This window comes from Gossypium raimondii, chromosome 9 (assembly GCF_025698545.1).
Source record: "Gossypium raimondii isolate GPD5lz chromosome 9, ASM2569854v1, whole genome shotgun sequence".
NCBI classification, from domain to species: domain Eukaryota; kingdom Viridiplantae; phylum Streptophyta; class Magnoliopsida; order Malvales; family Malvaceae; genus Gossypium; species Gossypium raimondii.
The window spans coordinates 39,496,078-39,516,215 of record NC_068573.1 but is presented as its reverse complement, the minus strand read 5'-3'; the positions used below and the strand labels follow the sequence as shown (position 1 = coordinate 39,516,215).

The 20,138-nt window shown below is 31.8% G+C and overlaps 1 protein-coding gene across 1 annotated transcript; it reads right to left on the bottom strand.

Annotated features, from left to right (window-relative positions):
- Positions 1 to 627: 627 nt before the first annotated feature.
- LOC105799607 (uncharacterized) lies at positions 628 to 4,273 on the bottom strand. Its single transcript, XM_012630258.2, has 4 exons — positions 3,643 to 4,273; positions 2,936 to 3,091; positions 2,145 to 2,825; positions 628 to 1,883 (listed from the first exon to the last, which is right to left on the bottom strand). The coding sequence occupies exons 1-4, from the start codon at positions 3,976 to 3,978 to the stop codon at positions 810 to 812; spliced, it is 2,247 nt and encodes a 748-aa protein (XP_012485712.1). The 5' UTR covers positions 3,979 to 4,273; the 3' UTR covers positions 628 to 809.
- Positions 4,274 to 20,138: the final 15,865 nt, after the last annotated feature.

Below are 20,138 nucleotides of genomic sequence, written 5' to 3'. Positions count from 1 at the left end.
ATTCTATAATCTAATTAATTCACTCCGGAAAGGAAATCAATTGTAACATCTTTGATTAAATTCCCAAACACAATTTGTTCCTCTAATAGTTCAATTTGGTCAACAGTTTTATGTTGCGAGATTGCAATAAAAAAAATCAAATTTATAATTCTTTCGAGAAGTGGAGAGATTTTCTAAGCCAAATTTTAGTATAATAATTTAAAATCTCAAGGAATTTGGGAGAGCAAAGGGAGGATGCAGTAGATAAAAAGTTGTGGAGGGAATCAAAAGATGATTCCCCTTGAAAGATGTTTTTATTAGAGTCATACAGCCACTACTATTAGATTCCAACACTGAAAAAGCATAGGCTCAAGTCATAGTCATAAGCTTTTTCTTCTCTCATTCTTTTGGCCAGGAATCATATTCATCAACTGGAACCACATATAGAGCTGTTAGATTTTCCTTTACCATCAGTCTGCAAAAGAACCAACTCATACAACAGTAAGAACAAAGTTGACAATTGTTAAAGGATATAAGGCATGATACAGAAAGGAACATGCAAGTTTCCTGTTCCCTAGAAAGATGGCCAGTGGGAAAGTTGTGCAATTGAAAAGTAAAGCCAAAAGGCTCAAATGTAACGCCAACACATGAGAAAATTTTATGTTATATTTCCAGTCAACTTAGATGAAACACAACATTTGCCAAAACGATCAAAAAAAGCTCAATAGGGTTCCGTTCTGTTAAACCGCATTCACGTCATAAGATACAAAAAGTAAAAGAAAAAACCAAGTTAAGAGTAATCATACTTTTCCTAGAATTTACACAAGTCCCTATGCAGCAATTTCAGTTAATGGAACTTCGACTGAAAGTGGCACGAATGTAGTCATTGGAGAAGCAGAAGTCTCACGTAGTGGTTGCGAGAACTCAGTATAGTGGAACTCAATCTGTAGTCGGTGATGCAGTGGTGTTGATGCCATTAGACCCTTCTTGATATCCGCCTGCAACTCCCTAATAGGTATAGCAGCCAAGAAGCTCTTTATGTATTCCTTGCAGGACTTCTTACCCTGGCAAACAACCTCCTCACTGTCCTCACTCTTGATTGATTTCTCAGGTTTGGTTACTACAGCCCCTGCAACACAACCCTCCTTCCCATTGACCTGTTGATCACCCGTTGACTTATCACCTGATGATTGAGCTACATTTGGTAGCTTGTGAATTACAGTATTGCGGTCAAATTTCAAGATGTATGCTTGATTGCATCCCTCATAAAGCCTCTCTCCTAACGTGTCAATAATATAGTAAGCTTCTGGGTCAACCTTTAGGACAAAAAAGTGGTCATTCCAACTAACAATGTAAACCTCGGGGAGATCACTATTTTGACATTCCGAACCAGCACGACTAATCTCATCCCATATGTTATCAAAAGACATTGCACCAAGCAAAAAGTCAAAACTTCCCTCATCCACACCCTCTGGATGGAAAAACCCAATAAAGGACTTTCTTGGCACTACAGAAAGAGGACGTAATTTTGCTTGGAGAACCGTCTCAAGATCAAAGTGCTTGTCAGGGAACCGCTCCCTGTAGGATTCATTCTCACAGAGTTTCCTCCATTCCAATGAGCCTTCTCTGATCAAACTATCAAATTGAGACTTAATAGGCATCAGATCACAGTTGTTCTGAAGCCAATCAGCAATAACAGCAACAAGGGCTGTACATGCACTTTCACCAGCTGCTCGCTCACTCCGTTGATCAATAGAAGCAAAAAAGACCTCCGATTTAAGTTTCATGCGTCCATCACGGCTTACCACTTCTTTCTGTTCCCAATTTCCGATGGCGAAACTATCATCCCCAAACTCAGAAATAGATGTACGGTTTGCAGATGAATCATCATCTGTCTTGCGCCACTGCCAAAACAAATTATAGTTATATTTATAACTTAATATAATTTGGTAACAATTGTGAAGAAGCATAATAATAAGCATCAGAAAAGATGATAAAAACATGTAACACCCATGTTATATGATAGTCGCATCCCCAATCAGATACATAAACTGATAAACACAAGCATCTTTGTAGGTGCATGAATTCATAAGAAACTGCTAAGCTAGCCAGTAATATGACAGCATTGATGGTCAGAAACTAAATAATCAAGAAATTGTTCTTACCCCAGGTGCATGAGATTCATCAGAGCTGAGCTGCCGGCGGTCGAAATCAATGTCATCCCCACCTTCTTCTCCATAGCCTTTCTTTAACAATGGTTCCCCTTTTCCTTTAGGAGACCTGAAACTCAGCTTCCTTTTTCTCCAAGACAAAATGCTGCGCTTGGAACTCTGCAGTAGGGATGGCTCTGACACCAGTTTAGCAGAATCCTCGACATTTGAGCAGCCAACATCCGACTTACGGTTACTGTAGTACACCCAATCCTCATCTCCCTCACTGATCCTCATGCTAGAGTAAACTGATCCTCCAGCATAATTTGCATCAGCCAGAGTACCATAACTAAATGACTTCCTGACAACAGAGTCATCTTTTACCTCATCCGATTCTCCTTCCTCGGAATCGTCAAGTGAATCTGTGTCCAATGGATACTCACCATCATCACTCCTGGCAGAACACCTTCCTTCACTGCCTTCATCCTCACGACAGGCTTTTTTCGCTCCCCTGGTAGAAACTCTCTCTCTAAAAAATTTCACTTTTCTTAGACCAGCTTTAATTGCAGAAATCTCATCCTTTTCCATGGTCACAGTTTCTCCAGACTGGAGAGGTGATGCAAAAGGCACTAACGCTCGCTCTATAGGCTCGTTGATTTCTTGAGCAATTCTTAGTTCCAACAGGCTAAGCGATATCTACATGGTGAATTGTACAACTTAAAATTAGAATATCTGAAAACTGAAAGAACACAGATGAATCAAACATAGTAGACTTCAGCACCATAAAAACTTTAATAAGTACATACACAGAGTCGGGGGCAAAGCTCTCCAGCACCGGTGGAGAGTATGAGAGGTATGTTTAACTCAAGCTCTTTCTGCTCAGCAGCAGAGACATGTTCAGCAAGATTCAATGATGCTACCCCAACAACGGGAACCTTACTCTTTGGTCCCTGCTTCAAACCCTGCATCAAGAAAGACAACTTCTTGAAACCAACACTAAGAGAAAATTCACAAAAATAATGCTAAAAAACTATGATGATAAACAAAATATGGAGGTAAACTAATCCACCACAATATTTAACATATTATGTTTGATAAAAGCTAAAGCAATAAAAAATTTCAGGCAGAACACAATTAGCTGATTCCAATAGCAAACTTTCAAAATATGACCAACTCTCCAACAGTCGATAAAGAAACAAAACAACCAGTCTAATTGTCTAAATGATATTCAATTCAACCAAATTAACAGTAAAAAAATTCTAAATTAAATCCAATGTTAAGAACATGTACAGAATACAGATCAGCCAAAAGATCTTCATTTAAATTTCAAGACCAATCAAACAACCAAAACACAGAAAATAACAAAAAGTTGATAGACAAAAAAAATCTGAAACAAAAACTCCTCCATAATTTTATCACCTTTTCTAAAAGAAAAACTTTATTTTCTAGAAACCCACAAAAATAAAAGAATTTTTTTTGTAAAAAAAAAGGAATTTGTTCATTTTAGACTTACATTCAAGGCAGAGAAAGCGATCTCCCAAGGATGAAATGCATTGTCTTTATAAGCGGATAAGTTACAAAGGGTTTGAAACTCCTCATCCCACACAACGACGCCGTTCTCGTCAACGCCGTCGACTTCTTTGGTGAAATTCCTCTTAACCGTTCGCCTTAAGGAACTGAGGGAAGCCTTTGGACCTTTCCATCGAATCTCGACCTTTAGTTTCTCAGGCTTCTCCCAACCTTCCCCGACCAGATCCCACCCTTCTAATCTTCTTACAATTAACTTAACCTCGTACTTTTTTGAAACCAAAGGCGGCCATGGTCTCCACCTCATCATCTTCACCACCATTTTTCAAACAGAAAAAAAAAAAGAAATCCTTCAATCACTCGAATTGTTTATATTCTCGTGAAAACTCAACGAAACCCAAAAATCCTGTTTGATTTCTCTCTGATCTTTTTGTAATATAAACCCAAAAATGGGGGAAAAAACAATCTTGGGGGTTCTTGAAACAAAATACAAAGGGAAAAATGAAGGGAAGTTAGAAAAAGGGATCAAAAATGAGGATTTTGATAGTTGGAAAAGGAAATGAAATTGATTTAGAAGAGCGAAAAATAACACACTCTTGGGACATAGACAGAAGGGAAGGGGTGGTTTTTATAATATAAAAGCTGAGTATAAGCAGAGAGAGAAAAGGTATTACTATGTTGTGGGTATCGTCAGGGGGGGATGTAACGGCGTAATAACGAGGGAGTTGACTTCCGTTCTCGTTGGTCCTTGTATTTTTCTTTTTAAAGTTATAATAATTTCTTTTGCTACAAAAAGTTATTAAAATTAAAATTAAATATTTAATTTAACTAACTAAAATAAATTTGAAAATAGAACTCAAACATCTCTCATATGCTTTCTTTGTATTTTGGTTTTGGTTAATTTTGGAACTCCATTTTGTTCCAACTAACTTTTATCCTTTAGCTTTTCTATACTCTAAAAACCTTATCTATATCGATATTAATGAGTATGATTGAGGATAATTTTTATTTATATTTCTTAACTTAGTACAAATAATTATTAGAAATTTTATTAAATATTTTCAAAGCATTCCAAATACTTGTAAAGGTATTCAAAAACATGTTTTAAACGCGTTTGAATTTATCTAAATATATTTTTAATCAATCCAAAACGTTTTAAGTGTTTTAAACTCATTTTATACAAGTTTGAAAAATTGCATCGATACTTGGGTGAAGATTTACCGGTAGAAGTAAGTCAAAGAGCACTTCAAGCATACCTTCAGACTTCTACCGATACTTAGGAGGATTTCTACCCATACAAGTCCACTTCTATATAAGTCCATTTATACTCATACATCTTGTGAGTTGTATCGATACAAGTCTATCTGCAATGCTTCCAACGGCTAAAAGTTATCCCCAACGGCTATAAACAATCACAAACTTTTCCCTTGTTATATATACACATCAAGAATACTTCAAAATATAAGAGATGAACATCCAATCATAGAAATCAAAAGAAAAGTCTCAAATTCTTCATTTTCTCATATTCTCTTGTACATGTCTCTTAGATGCTTATTACTAGATATTTTTATCATTCTGATTTCAATTCTTTGAGAGAAAGAGCTTAACACTTGTAAACACACACCTTTGAAAGGCTTTCATTATTTACATTTTTCTTTGTATTATAAGAATTACTTAAGGTTTTGAGGTATAAAACCTTAAGTAATTTGTAAAAGGTTATAATTAAGCCTTGTAAAGCTAAGTCATAAAAACTAGAGGGAATGTTTTATCTTAGTCTTGCGAAAAGAATAGAAATTGTAAATGTTATACCTTTTTCCTTGAAAAATATCAATTCAAGTATAGTTAATTGGGAAATCCTTGGTTGAGATATACCAAAGTAGTGGAAGTAGGCAATTAGAGCCAAATCACTATAAATCGAAGTGTCTAAGTTTTTTTTGCATTTCCTCATCCTTTAGTAAAGTTTACTGAGATTTTTAAAATACCAATTCACCCTCTTATTGGTATTTCCGAGTCTAACAAGGCTCATGAGTCAAATAACATAAACTTATTTAAAAGAAAGATAATAAAACTAATAATAAGTTTTAAGGTAAACCACATCTAAGATCATTTAACTAATAATAAATTTACATTTTGGTTACTGAATTATCTAAAAGTTGCATGATGGTTACTAGCTCATTAACTTTGCAACAGACGTTAGATGTGACAATTAACTCATTGTTCATCATAAGGTAAACTACACCCAATGATCATCAAGTATTAGTAAATTTACACTTTAGCCATTTAATTTTTTTCAAAAAATGTTACAAGTTGGTCGTTGAATTATTTAAAAAGTTTTAAGGTTTTAAGGACATTTTCACAGTTGTATTACAGTAATCTTGTCACTATCCAACCTCCTCATTTGGCAAAGAAACATATTGAACCAGAGGTTTTTCCCTTCTATTTCAATCTTGTGGTTTTATTTTCCTCAAATGACCTAAAACATTGTTGATTTAAACATAAAACCCTAACGAGTAAGCTCTTCGATCTACATCCATTATCCCTCTTCTCAATGAGACTTTATCCTTGGCATTTTAGATTAGGCCTCCGTCACTTGGAACTCTCCACTATCTCCTAACTAAATTTACTACACTTTAGTCTCTCTTTTTTATATTTTTATCCTCTTCTCTCCAGTTTTCTTTTGTCCATTTGCTTATAAAAGTTTAGCGTTTTTAAGTACCAACTTAAATAAAAAAAATTCAGGCCGCAATGTATGAATAATTGTCAAGTTCAGAGTTTAACTTGAACACAAAAAATAAAACGTTAAGTTCAGATCACAAAAAATAATTTAACCAATAAACAATTAAATAAGATTAGTGTTTTGTTTTAAAAGGAACACCAAATTAACTAAGAGCAGCTGAATGAGTAGAAATTCCTTGAAATTATCTCCTCATTCCTCAAATTTCAAGTATGTGATGCAAGTTTTATAGAGAAAATATACATCATACTTTTAATCTTTTTGAAGGAAGCTTTAGATATTTTCTCATCATGCTCAATAAAAAAAGAAAAAGAAAAAGGGCCAATCTTCCAATAATATTTTTGTAATTTTTTTATCAACACAACGTGGATTAAGACGTTGTGTAAAAAGTTTCAAATATTTTTTCTCTCAAAGTAGAGCCACGAATTCTTTATAAGAGTAAATGCTGGGCCACAAATTTCTTTCCGTTGGTGGTCTGGGTTATTGCCACGTTTCATACACATGCTCGGTTTGATTACTTAATCATCTTTTTTGACTAATAAAATCATTATTAAAACATATACTTTAAGTATTTAAAATACTAATAATATTTTTATTCAATAATTATTATTTTTTAATATTTTATTGCACTCTTAATTACATTTATAAAGTAAAAATTTCACTATATCAAATAATATCCCAGAATTAATATATTATTTAATAATTTTAAAAAAGTGACCTTAAATCACTTTTTAGTATAAATTTCAATTTCCATCTATTTAATGAAAAGCACCGAACCATTGACGACAAGTGAAGAGGTAGTGACTTTTTTAAATTAGTCGAGTATTTTCTCTCTACAATTTTTAGAAGAAATAGCCACGAAAAATTCTAATAAAGAAAACCAAAAAGCGACAAAATATTTGGTGTTACAAAATGCTGTAAGCAACTGAGAAATAGTAGTACGTCCTTTTCGAAAATGGAAGAGTTCTGTACCATTGAAAATAACACCAAATTTTTATACATAAAAACAAATTTGTGAATTTAATTGCAACGAAATCCATAGAGTATTAAAAAGAGACAAAATTTGGAGGCAACAACAAAATGATGCAATTGATACTTACCTAAAACCGACCACGATGTTGGCCAAAAAGAGCCAACCACTCTCATTAGTTAATTAAGGGATAAAAACAATATTTACTTAAAAAAGAGTTAAAATTTTTTTTTAATTAAGGGATTGAAAGGTTTATTTTCTTTTAAGAAAATCAAGAGTATGACATGTGTCACAAACACATTTGATGTGATGAGATTATTATTTGAGAGAAAATTTATCTTAAATTTTAAATATTTATCCTACTTTTAATTGATTATTTAGTTTACAATATTTTATAAAAATCTTATATATATTTTAATCTTAAAATTTCATGATAACCTTATTCTTAAAATTCCAACATACATTCCATTATTCAAAACACAATATATCTTACAAGTGTATCTAAAAAATATCTTATATTTAATATTGAATGTGCACGTCGAAAGCTCGCATTTGGTACAAAAAGAATGTGAGATGATGTAAAAATATTTGAAGATGTAAAGTAGGCAATGGCAGGTGGATATACACATGAGTTTTATAGCAGCAGCACCACAAGCAGACCAAAAAAGATGAAGTATGAATGGCTGTAGTCTTTGCAGTATTGCATCATCAAATGAAAACCAAAATTCTTTGCAATACATAAAATACTGTACATCCAGACTGTGCACTGCATCACTTCTGCCCCTCCACTCATATATCCATCTTCCTTTCTTTATGCTATAATATATGTTATATATTAAGTTTTAATGTGTTCACTATACAAACTTTGACATGTGGTAAAAGAGAGAAAGTAAACATTTATGGAGGGAACATTTGCAATATAAATCCCTCCTATTATTTATGTATTTTTTTTTTTGAAAAAAATAGCAAATACTCGTCGTAGATGGTGAAGAACAAGCTCCATTTATATAACAAAGGCTTTAGCCTCAGCATCAATAGAACATTATGACACGTTGACAAATGGCTTTGTCACAACTCAAGCTAGACATATCTGGAGTGATTGCAAACACTTAATAAGATAATGAAATTAGTCTCGTATGGTCTAAAGCGGAAAGCAAAAATCGACAAAAGAATCGAGCATTCACGAAACTAGAGAGGACGACAACGAAATCATCCCTAAAATCACTTGTAAAACTAAAATTACATGAATAAGTAAGACTAAAAAACATACTACAAGAGTAGGCAAAAACTTCTAAAACTGAAGACTTATTAAACAATAGAAAAATAAACAAAAAAAATATAAAACTTAAGACAACATAGGTCCAAATCGACATGTGAAATCATTTATTATTCTGAAATACTCTCAAACCAGAAACAAATTAAGAAGTTGATGAAGAGCCACCCACGTTCCAAGAAAAAACTACTGGTAGCCGATGGAGTTTTAGCAAACAACAGGCACCGTCATCTGTCCGTCACAACTTGTGAAGACAACAAAGATACCCATAAAATAGATTTACAAACTGAAAAGAAAAAAAATGAATGAGAAGAAGAAAGAAAGAAAGAAAAAATGTGGGCAATAGCCAGCCTGAAGGCTGATATTGCCGCTAAGCAAAACAAAAGATAAGAAGCAAACGGCTTGAAGAAAAAAAGACAAAAGTTTTTAAAATTTTTAAACAATTTTTAATAGTGTTTTGTAAACTATTATTTCATAATAAGTACTTCCATTTGTTTATATTTAATAATTCAACTTATAATTTTACAAAATAACTTACTGTAAATTTTAAAATCATTTTAAACAATTTTTTAAAGTTTATTACTATTTTTACAAATTAAATACACTATTAATATTACAATAAATCATTTAGTGTTCATGATATTTAAATTTAATTAATAATTTACATTCATTAATTAATAATTAAAATTAAGTATGGAACTATATATATAAATAGAATTTCACACAATTTATTATAATATTTATATTTTTAAAATATTGTTTATTTGAATTCAATTTAATACCAATTATCATGTTTTTAAAATTAAACTTATATATTATTATATACTTTTTAATGTTGCAACCATATTTTTAATGAAACGTTATAAATTTTATGAAATTTTCAAGAAATAATTAAATGCAATTTAATTAGTAAAAAATCTAGTATATATGTATACGAATCAATGATGATATTTGAAATTAAAAAATGCTAATCATAACTGAAGAAATATTGCAAATAATTTATGTATTAGGTTTAAGTTAAGTTGTGTTGGGATCCAATTGTATGTCTATTTAGTTGATAATTTGCCAATTGAAGTGGGACCAAATCCAAATGACCAAACAAGCAATATAATTATCTTTATGGTTATGGATTTTGATTTTGATTTTGATTTTTTTTTCTTCTCTTTTAGATTTTTAGTTGATATGGATGCATGCCTACTTATGTTAGGTTATAAATGAGTACATATTTCACATAAGTATATTAATCATTTTTTTTATATATACATGATATCAGAAACAAGTACTTTTTAAAAAAAAAAAATCTGAATAACAGGAAAGGCGGTGGGTGGAGAAGAAAAAGCTAGTGCTTTAATGGTAGTCGAATGAATGATGGGTTAGGATTTTGACTATGAAAAAGATGAGTGGGGGAAAAATGAAGGGTTATAACTTAGGAGGGCCACGCATCAACCCCCACTTTGATTTAAACAAATTTCAGGCTAGGATTGAGGTCAACCTGGAGGGACATCTTTTTGCCTTGTCAAACTTCCACCATCACAATTTGTCTTGTCGTCTATCTGTGTTACAGCTCTGTTATTTCTGCAAACGCATGTCTGGATATATATATATATATATATATATATATATATTGCTGCTTATCTTTTGATCAGAGATTAATTTGGACCTTGTATTGATGGTTTATTTGAAATTGTAGATCATATTATAGGCAGACAAAATGATAGCTCTTTTTTTTTAACCCACTACACCTTTACTTCATTGGTCATGAAAAGCCATTTGTTCTGAAATGAGGAAAAATGTAACTGAGACAATGTTGATGCATGTTAGGGCCCTTCTTGCCCCTACCAACTGTGATATGAATGGATAACTAGTCATTATTATTTTCAGAGCAACGATCAACGTTTTGTTTAAACCTATTTGGTTTAATTTTGAAGTGTTTGGAATCTTTGTATTTTACAAAAGATTTGGTAATGTGAACAAAGAAAATAGCTGAGGTAATAGGTTCTTTCCGGCATGGTTAGTTCGATTTCCTTTCACTAGGAGAGCTAATAACGTTATGTACTTTATTCCAATGAGTTGGGAAGAGCTTAAGATTAACTGTATTGACTTAGGTTAGAATGTTTTTCTCTGATTAAATTTTTGTTATTCATTTATTCTATTGTTTTCTTTTAAAAAACAGAGAAATTTGTCCTGTGAAAAAGGGGTTATATCGATTATGGGAATGAAGAATCATGTAAATCTTTGAAAACCAATGAATTAAACAGAAAGAAACAACCTAAGGGAAATGGTATTCATTCTATTGAGTGGGAAATAAAAAGAAGTCAAAACCATTGACATTATTGTAAAATTAGACATTTTCTCCCGAGTTAGCATCGTTTTATCAAAGCTTTTGAATTATTATAGAGGAAAAATGATGAGATAAAATTTCTCCGAGGAACTAAATCCAAAATTGTGTAGCATTCGCAGTCATCACACACAAATTTGTCAAACTTTTATGGTTGCGACCACACTTACTCCATTTTGGCAAAAGACTCACGCCCAAGTTCCATAGCTTTGGGTCTGCTATCCCGATCATGATTTTCTTATCCCCACAGAGAAAAGTCTTTTCCTTTTGGGAAGTATTTGGTACCATCATCGTTAGGATGTGTTTCAATGACTGTTTTGAACAAAAAATTTATTTCCATCAAAGACTTACTTGGGTGAAAATAGTGATTTTTAAAAAAAAAATTCACATGTGATTTGAAAAGAAAATTTTAGCAACTAAGAATGTTGAATTAAATTCCACCAATAAGGTACCTTTTTTCAATTTTATTTTCCCCAATTGTTTGATAAAGTAGAAAAGTGAAATAAAATAAAATAAAAACAATTGAAAAATGCATAATTTGAATTATCATGCATTTCTTTCTCATTTTTTCTCCTCCCATCATTCCAATTCGGAAGAATTGATTTTTAAGCATTAAGAGGGGAAATGATCACCGCTCTTATTTTCTTTCTTCTCACTTTTCTTCCCAACCAAGCACACCCAAAATTTATTTTCTTTCCACTTTTCCACCCCCTCTTACCATCCCTCCACTTTTCCACCCAATCAAGCACACCCTTAGACTTTGCTGAGTAAAGTGGAATGAAAATTGAAGGGGTAAAAAACTAAAAGGATGGAAAATATAATATTTCTTTTCATAAGTGTGCTTGGTAGGAGAGATGGAAAAATGGAAAGAAAATTACTTTTCCTTTCCATCCATTGCTTGGTAGAGGTGAAAAATGGGAGAAAATAAAAATAAAACATTTGAAAAATACATAATTTAGAACTAACATGCACATCTCTTTTATTTTCTCCCCTCTTGTCATTTCAATTTGGAAGGATTGTGTTGACACATTTGAAGGCAATGAAAAGTTATTTGATTGTTTCTGTGGCTGAAATAGTGGCCATAACTTGAGACACTTTTTCCTTGCTTTACTTGTCTATTTTTAGAGTTGCCAAAATTTAGAATAAAAGTACTGAGTTATCTGCTTTGAAGATATTTGGATGAGTTAAAAGCCTAAAACATGAAGACCAATTGAATAAAAATTGAAGACTTGAAGATTGGTTATTTGCAAATCAAGTAAGTCACTTTCTATATTTGAATACATTGAATTGCACCGAGACTCTTATGGAATTATGCCAAGATTATCCTCTATGCTGATTTTTACCTTTACTTTATAGAAAAGTGATAAGACTATGACTTTTATGTAAGCAAAACTTAAGTAGCAATATAAACTTAAGTTTTATTTAGGTTAAAGTGAAACCAAGAGATTGAGAGAGCACAAATTTATTCAAGTTAGGAATATTTTATGTTTACATTGTTTTTGTAAGCAAACAAGAGAGTCTCTTGTATTGCAAAACAAAGGTTTCTGAGAGGGAAACTTAGTGTGTAATACCCCGAAAATTACTACAGTAAGTAAGTAAGATAATATCCTTGATATAGTAAAATAAGGAAATAAAGTGATAAAAAGGGTAATATTGAGTTATCTCAACATTGGGAAGTATATTATGACATTAATTTAAGAAAGGATTAAATTGCAAAAGTGAGAAAAGTTTTGTTGCCCAAGAGTAAATACTCAAAATTTGAGGGGTTAAAGTGTAAATACAAAAAAGTTGAAGGACCAATAGTGTAAATATTTTAAGAGTGGAATAATCTAGAAACTAATGAAAATGGATGGATTAGGACCAAATTGAAAAGGTGAAGAATTTTGAGGGACTAAATTGCAATTTTACCAAATTAAGTGATGACTCAAGGATGAAATTTCAAAAGATTATAAAGGGCAAAATGGTCAAATAGAGAGAGAGAATTCTAGAAGGTAATGATGATGTTTGTGATATTTTTAATTAATTAATTAGATAAATGTTATTTAATTAATATTTTATTAAAATTTTTAGTATTATTTTATTATTAAATGATTAATATAAAAGGGAGGAAAGATTATGAAAAAAATCATCATCTTTTCCATGCAACCAACGTGAGAAGAGAGGAAAAGAAAGAAGTTTTCCTTTCTTTACAATTTGGTCCTCCCACCAAAAATTCACCATTTTCACTTAGAAATCAAAGAAATTTCCATAGCCATTGTATAGCCCAATTTGCCTGGGCCCAAAATAGTCCATGTACAACAGGCCAAAATGGCCCAAATTTTTAAAACCCTAAACGGCCCATTGGGGCCCAAAAACTAACAACGAGGAACCCTAGGGTTCCACCCTTCTCGTCGTCATTGCTACCCATGTGCGCCTTTAGCGAGCACCACGCTGAGATCTCGCCACCTCCAAAATTGCGCCTTGCACCAAACGCCATTGCAAATACTTGCCTCCGCTACCCATTGACCGCCATCGATCCAAATGCAAAAACGGCAAATACTTGCCTCCGTTGACCGCCATCGACTGCAAAAGAAGGCTGAAAAGGATACCTGCAAGAAAAGACGAAAACAACAGCAGCAATAGTAGCAATGTTGGACAGAAATGATAAAAATAAAATAGAATAGAACAGATTTTTAGGCTATAAAAGCCATGAAGAAATGTAATCAATGGGGGAATTCGATTGAAAAAATATTGCTAAATCAATAAAATCGAAAATCTTTGAACAGAAGGTTTTTTTCTCTTTTTTCATTCCGTTTTTTATGATTTGTTTCTGTCTTTCTCTTTTTATTATGTATGTATATATATGTATATAAGAATATATATTTAAAAAAAATGAGAAGCAACCTTACCTGGACTGGTGCGCCGTCGAAGCCATCATCTCCTCTACTCGGATCGGAGAGAAGGGGGAAGGTTTTACGCTGAAACGGCATTCTTAGGTGCCTCCAGTTATGTTTCTGAGTATTGTTTAAATATGGATAGGGCTTAGGGTTTTTTGAGTTGATTTTAAAAGGGGATTAAAGGACGTGCGTATAGAGCTTGCTTCAGTGGCTCTAAAACGGTGTCATATGAGGCCTGTACCTGATGACCCGATCCAACTGCGGCTAGATCCGCGCGTTTTGGTATGGGGAGGACTATTTGCGCGCCAGGTCCTCCACTTTTGCACCTTGGTTCAATCTAGTTTCTGTTGCTTCTTTAAATTGAGCCGCTTATTTTCCTGCCGATTTCATTTTAGTCCGCATTACAGTGTTGCGTTTTGTGGATTAGGATATTTCCCACTTTGGTCCCCATCCTTTCATGCGTGTCACGCTTCGATCTATTTCTTTGTTTTTTTTTTAGAAATCAAAGAAATTTCCATAGCCACTGTACAGCCCAATTTGCCCAGGCCCAAAACAGTCCATGTACAATAGGCCAAAATAGCCCAAATCTTTAAAACCCTAAACGGCCTATTGGGGCCCAAAAACTAAACAGCACAGGGAACCCTAGGGTTCCTGCGCCTTCTCCATGCCATTGCTACCCAAGTCTTGCCAGGCACCACGCCCGAGGTCTGCCACCTCAAGCTGCGCCTTGCACCAAAACAGAAAATACTTGCCTCCGTTGACTGCCATCGACTGCAAAAGAAGGCTGAAAAGGATACCTGCAAGAAAAGACGAAAATAACAGTAGCAACAGTAGCAATGTTAGACAGAAATGATAAAAATAAAATAGAATAGAACAGATTTTTAGGCTATAAAAGCCATGAAGAAATGTAATCAAGGGGGAATTCGATTGAAAAAATATTGCTAAATCAATAAAATCGAAAATCTTTGAACAGAAGGTTTTTTTCTCTGTTTTTATTCCGTTTTTTATGATTTGTTTCTATCTTTCTCTTTTTATTATGTATGTATATATATGTATATAAGAATATATATAAAAAAATGAGAAGCAACCTTACCTGGACTGGTGCGCCGTCGAAGCCATCATCTCCTCTACTCGGATCGGAGAGAAAGGGGAAGGTTTTACGCCAAAACAGCACTCTTAGGTGCCTTCAGTTCTGTTTCTGAGTATTGTTTAAAGATGGATAGGGCTTAGGGTTTTTTGAGTTGATTTTAAAAGGGGATTAAACGATGCCATATAGAGCTTGCTTTAGTGGCTCTAAAACGGTGTCGTATGAGGCCTGTACCTGATGACCCGATCCAACCGCGGCTAGATCCGCGCGTTTTGGTATGGGGAGGACTATTTGCGCGCCAGGTCCTCCACTTTTGCACCTTGGTTCAATCCAGTTTCTGTTGCTTCTTTAAATTGAGCCGCTTATTTTCTTGTCGATTTCATTTTAGTCCGCATTACAGTGCTGCGTTTTGTGGATTGGGATATTTCCCACTTTGGTCCCCCTCCTTTCACGCGCGTCACGCTTCGATCTATTTCTTTGTTTTTTTTTTTCATTTCGCCTCTAAAATTTTGTTTATGTTCAATTTAATCCTCCCTTTTGTTATTTCAGCTGCTTTATTATTAAACTAGCTATTTTAGTCTTATTACTACTATGATATTATATCATTAATATAGTATTATTATTATTATCGTTTTTTATTATTATACTTATTTAAATTTAAATATATTTGTCCTATTATTATTACTATCAAAACTATTTATATATATCTTTATATCTTATTATATATATAAATATCTCTTTATAAACATATTTTATAACCTATATACATACATACGTTTGTTATACATACATATATATGTCTATATCCATCATACATTCTTATAAAATATATATATATATATACGCCTATAATTTTATTTATATATATACTTATGTTTATGCTTTATAATATATATACATATACATATATACTTATTTTATTTATTTATATATATGTGTACATATTTATACTTTTATATTGTTGTATTTCATAATTTATATATATATATATATATATATATACATACGTGTTTTTTATTACATATACACATACTTATACATATTATTTATATTTCAAAATTCATATTTTTCTTACGTATTTTCTATATTTTATAATTCATATACATATGTTTTTTTTCGCAATACATATTAACATCGTGTCTTTTATCATTTCGTGTTAAATTAATTTTATCCGATTCATAAATTGTAGTTTTAAAATGAGTAGCATTTCGTATTTTGAGATTTGAGAAGGTCGTACCCTAACTTACTGGGTTTCGATTTTCACAATAAATCTAAATACATGAATCTTTTCAAACTCAAGTTTTAAATGATCTCGGGAATTAAGAAAAGATCGTGTCCTAACTTACTGGGCACGATCCCTTTTTTAATCCGAGATAGCTGAATATCTTTTAAATAAGTAAATTTTTGGTATTCATTCGCGCATCGGGAATTCAAGACATTGTGTCCTAACTTACTGGATATGATTCTCTTTCTCGATTAACGTAAAATATGTCATTTTCACGTAAATTTCTTTAAATTTCTTTAAAGTTTTCTATCTTCGACACTAAGACATTAACTAATCAACTAGGTACAATTTTTTGGCGTTACGAGGGTGCTAATCCTTCCTCGTACGTAACCGACTTCCGAACCCGTTTTTTTGAATTTTGTGGACTAAAATCGTTGTTTTAATAAAATCAAATCATTTATTAAAAATAACCACTTTTCAAGGTGATCCGATCACACCTTATCAAAAAAATCAAATCGTTTATTAAAAACAACCACTTTTCAAGGTGATCTGATCACACCTTATCAAAAAGGATTGGTGGCGACTTTCGTTTTCGTTTTCGTTTTCAAAATCCAAGTCGACCCCATTTTTATCCAAAAAAAATGGTGTCAACAGCCACCAAGAGATTAAATTGATAAGGATGTAATAGGGAGCTAGAATATCAAGTTAGATTCAAGAAATAGAAGTTGGAGGAGAGAGAAAATCAAGTTAAAGATTGAAATCAATAGTACAAATGTAAGAACATCAAGATTTTAATATATTTTTAAGTTTGATATTATTGAAAAAGCATGGAAATAATTAGTGAAGAAAAATAAGTGGAAGTGATGAGAAATATTATAGAGAAAGGGAATAAGGGAGTTATACACCTAGTAATCAACATTTTGCACTAAAACAGTTTTGGACAGCAGCAGTAGGTTAACTTTGAAAAATCACCATAAATTGTGAAAATTGAATTAGAGTATGAATAAAATATGAAATTAAAGCTTATTAAGTCTAGTTTCTCATAGAAGAAACGGTGTAAGTAATGGAATTGTAAATCATGAGATATAATAAATTTTGTGAGACAAAATCAGAATAAATTCGGGTTCCCCTGTTCTGACTTTGGAAAATCATCAAAAATTGAATAAAAATAATTAGAGGCTTAAATTTATATGTTTACAATCCTGAATGAGTCTATTTTCAATAGAAACAAACAGAAACATTATCCAAATTCTGTATAAAGAGATAATTAATTTGTAGTGAAGAGGGGTCGGAACTGTCAAACAGTGAAATAGGGGAATCTTTAAAGAATAAACTATACTTATTGGCTAAACCAAAAATTCTGAAAATATTATGGTAATAAGATATGCGAGTCTAGTTTCATAGGAATTTAGCGGATCTTAATTTTGGAGTTCCGTAGCTCAAGATATAAATAATTTAGTGACTATGACTCAAGTTGACAGCTTTGAATTAATATATAAATAAATGGTGGAATTATAGATAATGTTACATATAAGCATATTATACATTAAGGATGTGGAATGGAGAGGAGGAGGAGGAAAATAAATGACTATTCAACTAGCATGAGTTCTCATCAAAAATGGCCAATTTGCATGTTTTAGATTCAAGGACTAAATTGAATAAAAATAATATTTTAAGGGTAAATTGGTAAAGATGTCAAAAAGTGACCAAATTGCAAGAAATGAATTGTTTTATTATTTAAATTAATAAATTGAATGAAATATTAATTTATATCAAGATTGGGTGAAAATTTGAGAAAAATAGAAAATTATCAAAATGTCCCTGAATTTTGCTTTGAATTACATGAGTAAATATCGGGTCTTGTAGGCCCTATTTGTTATGAATATAATATTTCGAGGATATGTTGTAAAGAATTATAAAAGCACGTTAATAATTTAAAAGTTTTAATTAGGATGAAATTTTGTAACTCGGTTTAATACGTATGCAAATGTATGTCTTCTAATAATGCCTCGTACCCTATTCTGGCATCGAATACAGGTAAGGGGTGTTACAATTTGACATCGCTAGATTCGGTCATAACGTTTAGACCGAGTTTGGGGTGTTACATAGTGAGAGAATAATATTTGTACAATGGTGAGGTCGCTAAATTGGTGAAAGTTAGCTCAATGTTAGGATTTAAATAATTAGTTGTATTGTGAGAAAGATAGTGAATCATTGCTCTGGGCAAAACCCGACAAACATAGACTGATGTCGAAATGTAAATAATCTCAGTGTTCATATTTACGTTTATGTACTTTTGATTTCATAGTTGAAATTGTGGCAGCGGTTCCAAGCATTATTTTAGCCATAGTTTTTGTTTGTTAAAGCAAGTATCTCATTGTTTCTATAGATTGATTTTTATGCATTAGGATGCAAAATGATGATTTTTATATTTTCTTTCTTCTTACTCTTTTTCCTAACCAAGCACATTTAGAATTTTTTTTTTTCAGTTATCCTTTCCTTCTCACATCTTTTCACTTTTCCACCTAACCAAGCACATCCTTAGTGATGAAAAAAAAAACATTTAGGTCATTAACTGATTTGACCATATTAACAGACACTAACAGAAGAAATGAGAAGCTAACATTTGACATGCCAAGTGAAATTCCACATTAGTATATATTTAAAAATTAAAAAAGTATTTAAAAAATTATTTTTAAAAAAAATTGCGCATTCATAATGAACTTGAACAAATGACTAAACAACTATATGTACAAATTCAGTTTGAATATTATCATTAAAAAAATAAAAAAAAATTTAGCAATGGTCAGTAGTGGATTACAATGGTATTAGCAATACCATGAACCAAACATAGGAAAAAGGGGGGATTAGGTGGGGCCACCGATTATGTGCCAATACACCCAACCAAACATGGTATAAAAGTTATTAAAAATAAAATTATTAATGATTATTAAAAATTTCTAAAATATATCAAAATATAAAAAATGCTAAAAATCATTTAAAATTATAAAATAAAATAATTTAAATTTAAAAATATATAAAAAAGGTAATTCGTTATTCATCAATATGTCTAAAAAAATTCATTCAAATAAATATTCATATTAATTTTTCATATGTATTATAAATACAAGGAGAAGGGTACAATAACAACTCCAATGGCATATTTGCTATTGTCAATGCAATTCTAGTCATTGCTTTACTCTCTTACTGCTTCTTCAAAATTGAATTTATTTTTATTACCAAAGACTACAAACTTGCCTATTAAAGTAGCCTATTGCTGATTAAGTATTTTAATATGAGTTTTTTTATATATTTTTATTAAAAAGTTATTAGATAATAGTATTATTGGAATATCATTCCCAATTCAAATAAAATTAGTCTCAAACAATCAAATGGATGAGAACTGTATGTGGTTGTACTAAAAAGAAACTATTAAACGAAATATCTGTCCTTTGAGCATTTTTTTATGTTATTACAGTACTCATTCTTCTAAACTAAAGATAATAATACTTATAAAATATTCATTTCATTCCACCCAGGTCGGGCCGGGTTTGGGCTGTTGGGCCTAAAAAAATTTTGGCCCGCTTCCTAGGCTCAGGCCCGGTCTAGTCCAAAATATGGGCCTGAAATTTTGTTCAAGTCCAACCCAGGGAAAAATACTAAGCCCGAGCTCAGCTCGACCCGTTATTTTCCCGTATATTTATAATTGTTTTTACTTTTTGCAATCTGTTAACAATATCTTATTAATAAACCAACTTAACGAATTTAAAAAATACCATTTTGTCAAAGTTTACTTGAAAAATTAGATATTATCATATTAATATCAAATGGCAATATTGTATAATAAAAGAATATCTAAAATTCAATCGCGTTAAATATTAAATTTGAGAAATAATATAAAATATATTATGGACATTTTTAATAAAAGGTGGTACATAAAAATAAATCAATTTCATCTAGACTTCAATTAAATGCAAAG

Coding starts and splice junctions, on each gene's coding strand:
- LOC105799607 (XM_012630258.2), bottom strand. CDS start 3,978: ATGGTGGTGAAGATGATGAGGTGGAGACCATGGCCGCCTTTGGTTTCA. Junction 3,092..3,642: donor TCGCTTTCTCTGCCTTGAAT/GTAAGTCTAAAA, acceptor TTCTTGATGCAG/GGTTTGAAGCAGGGACCAAA. Junction 2,826..2,935: donor AGCTTTGCCCCCGACTCTGT/GTATGTACTTAT, acceptor TTCACCATGTAG/ATATCGCTTAGCCTGTTGGA.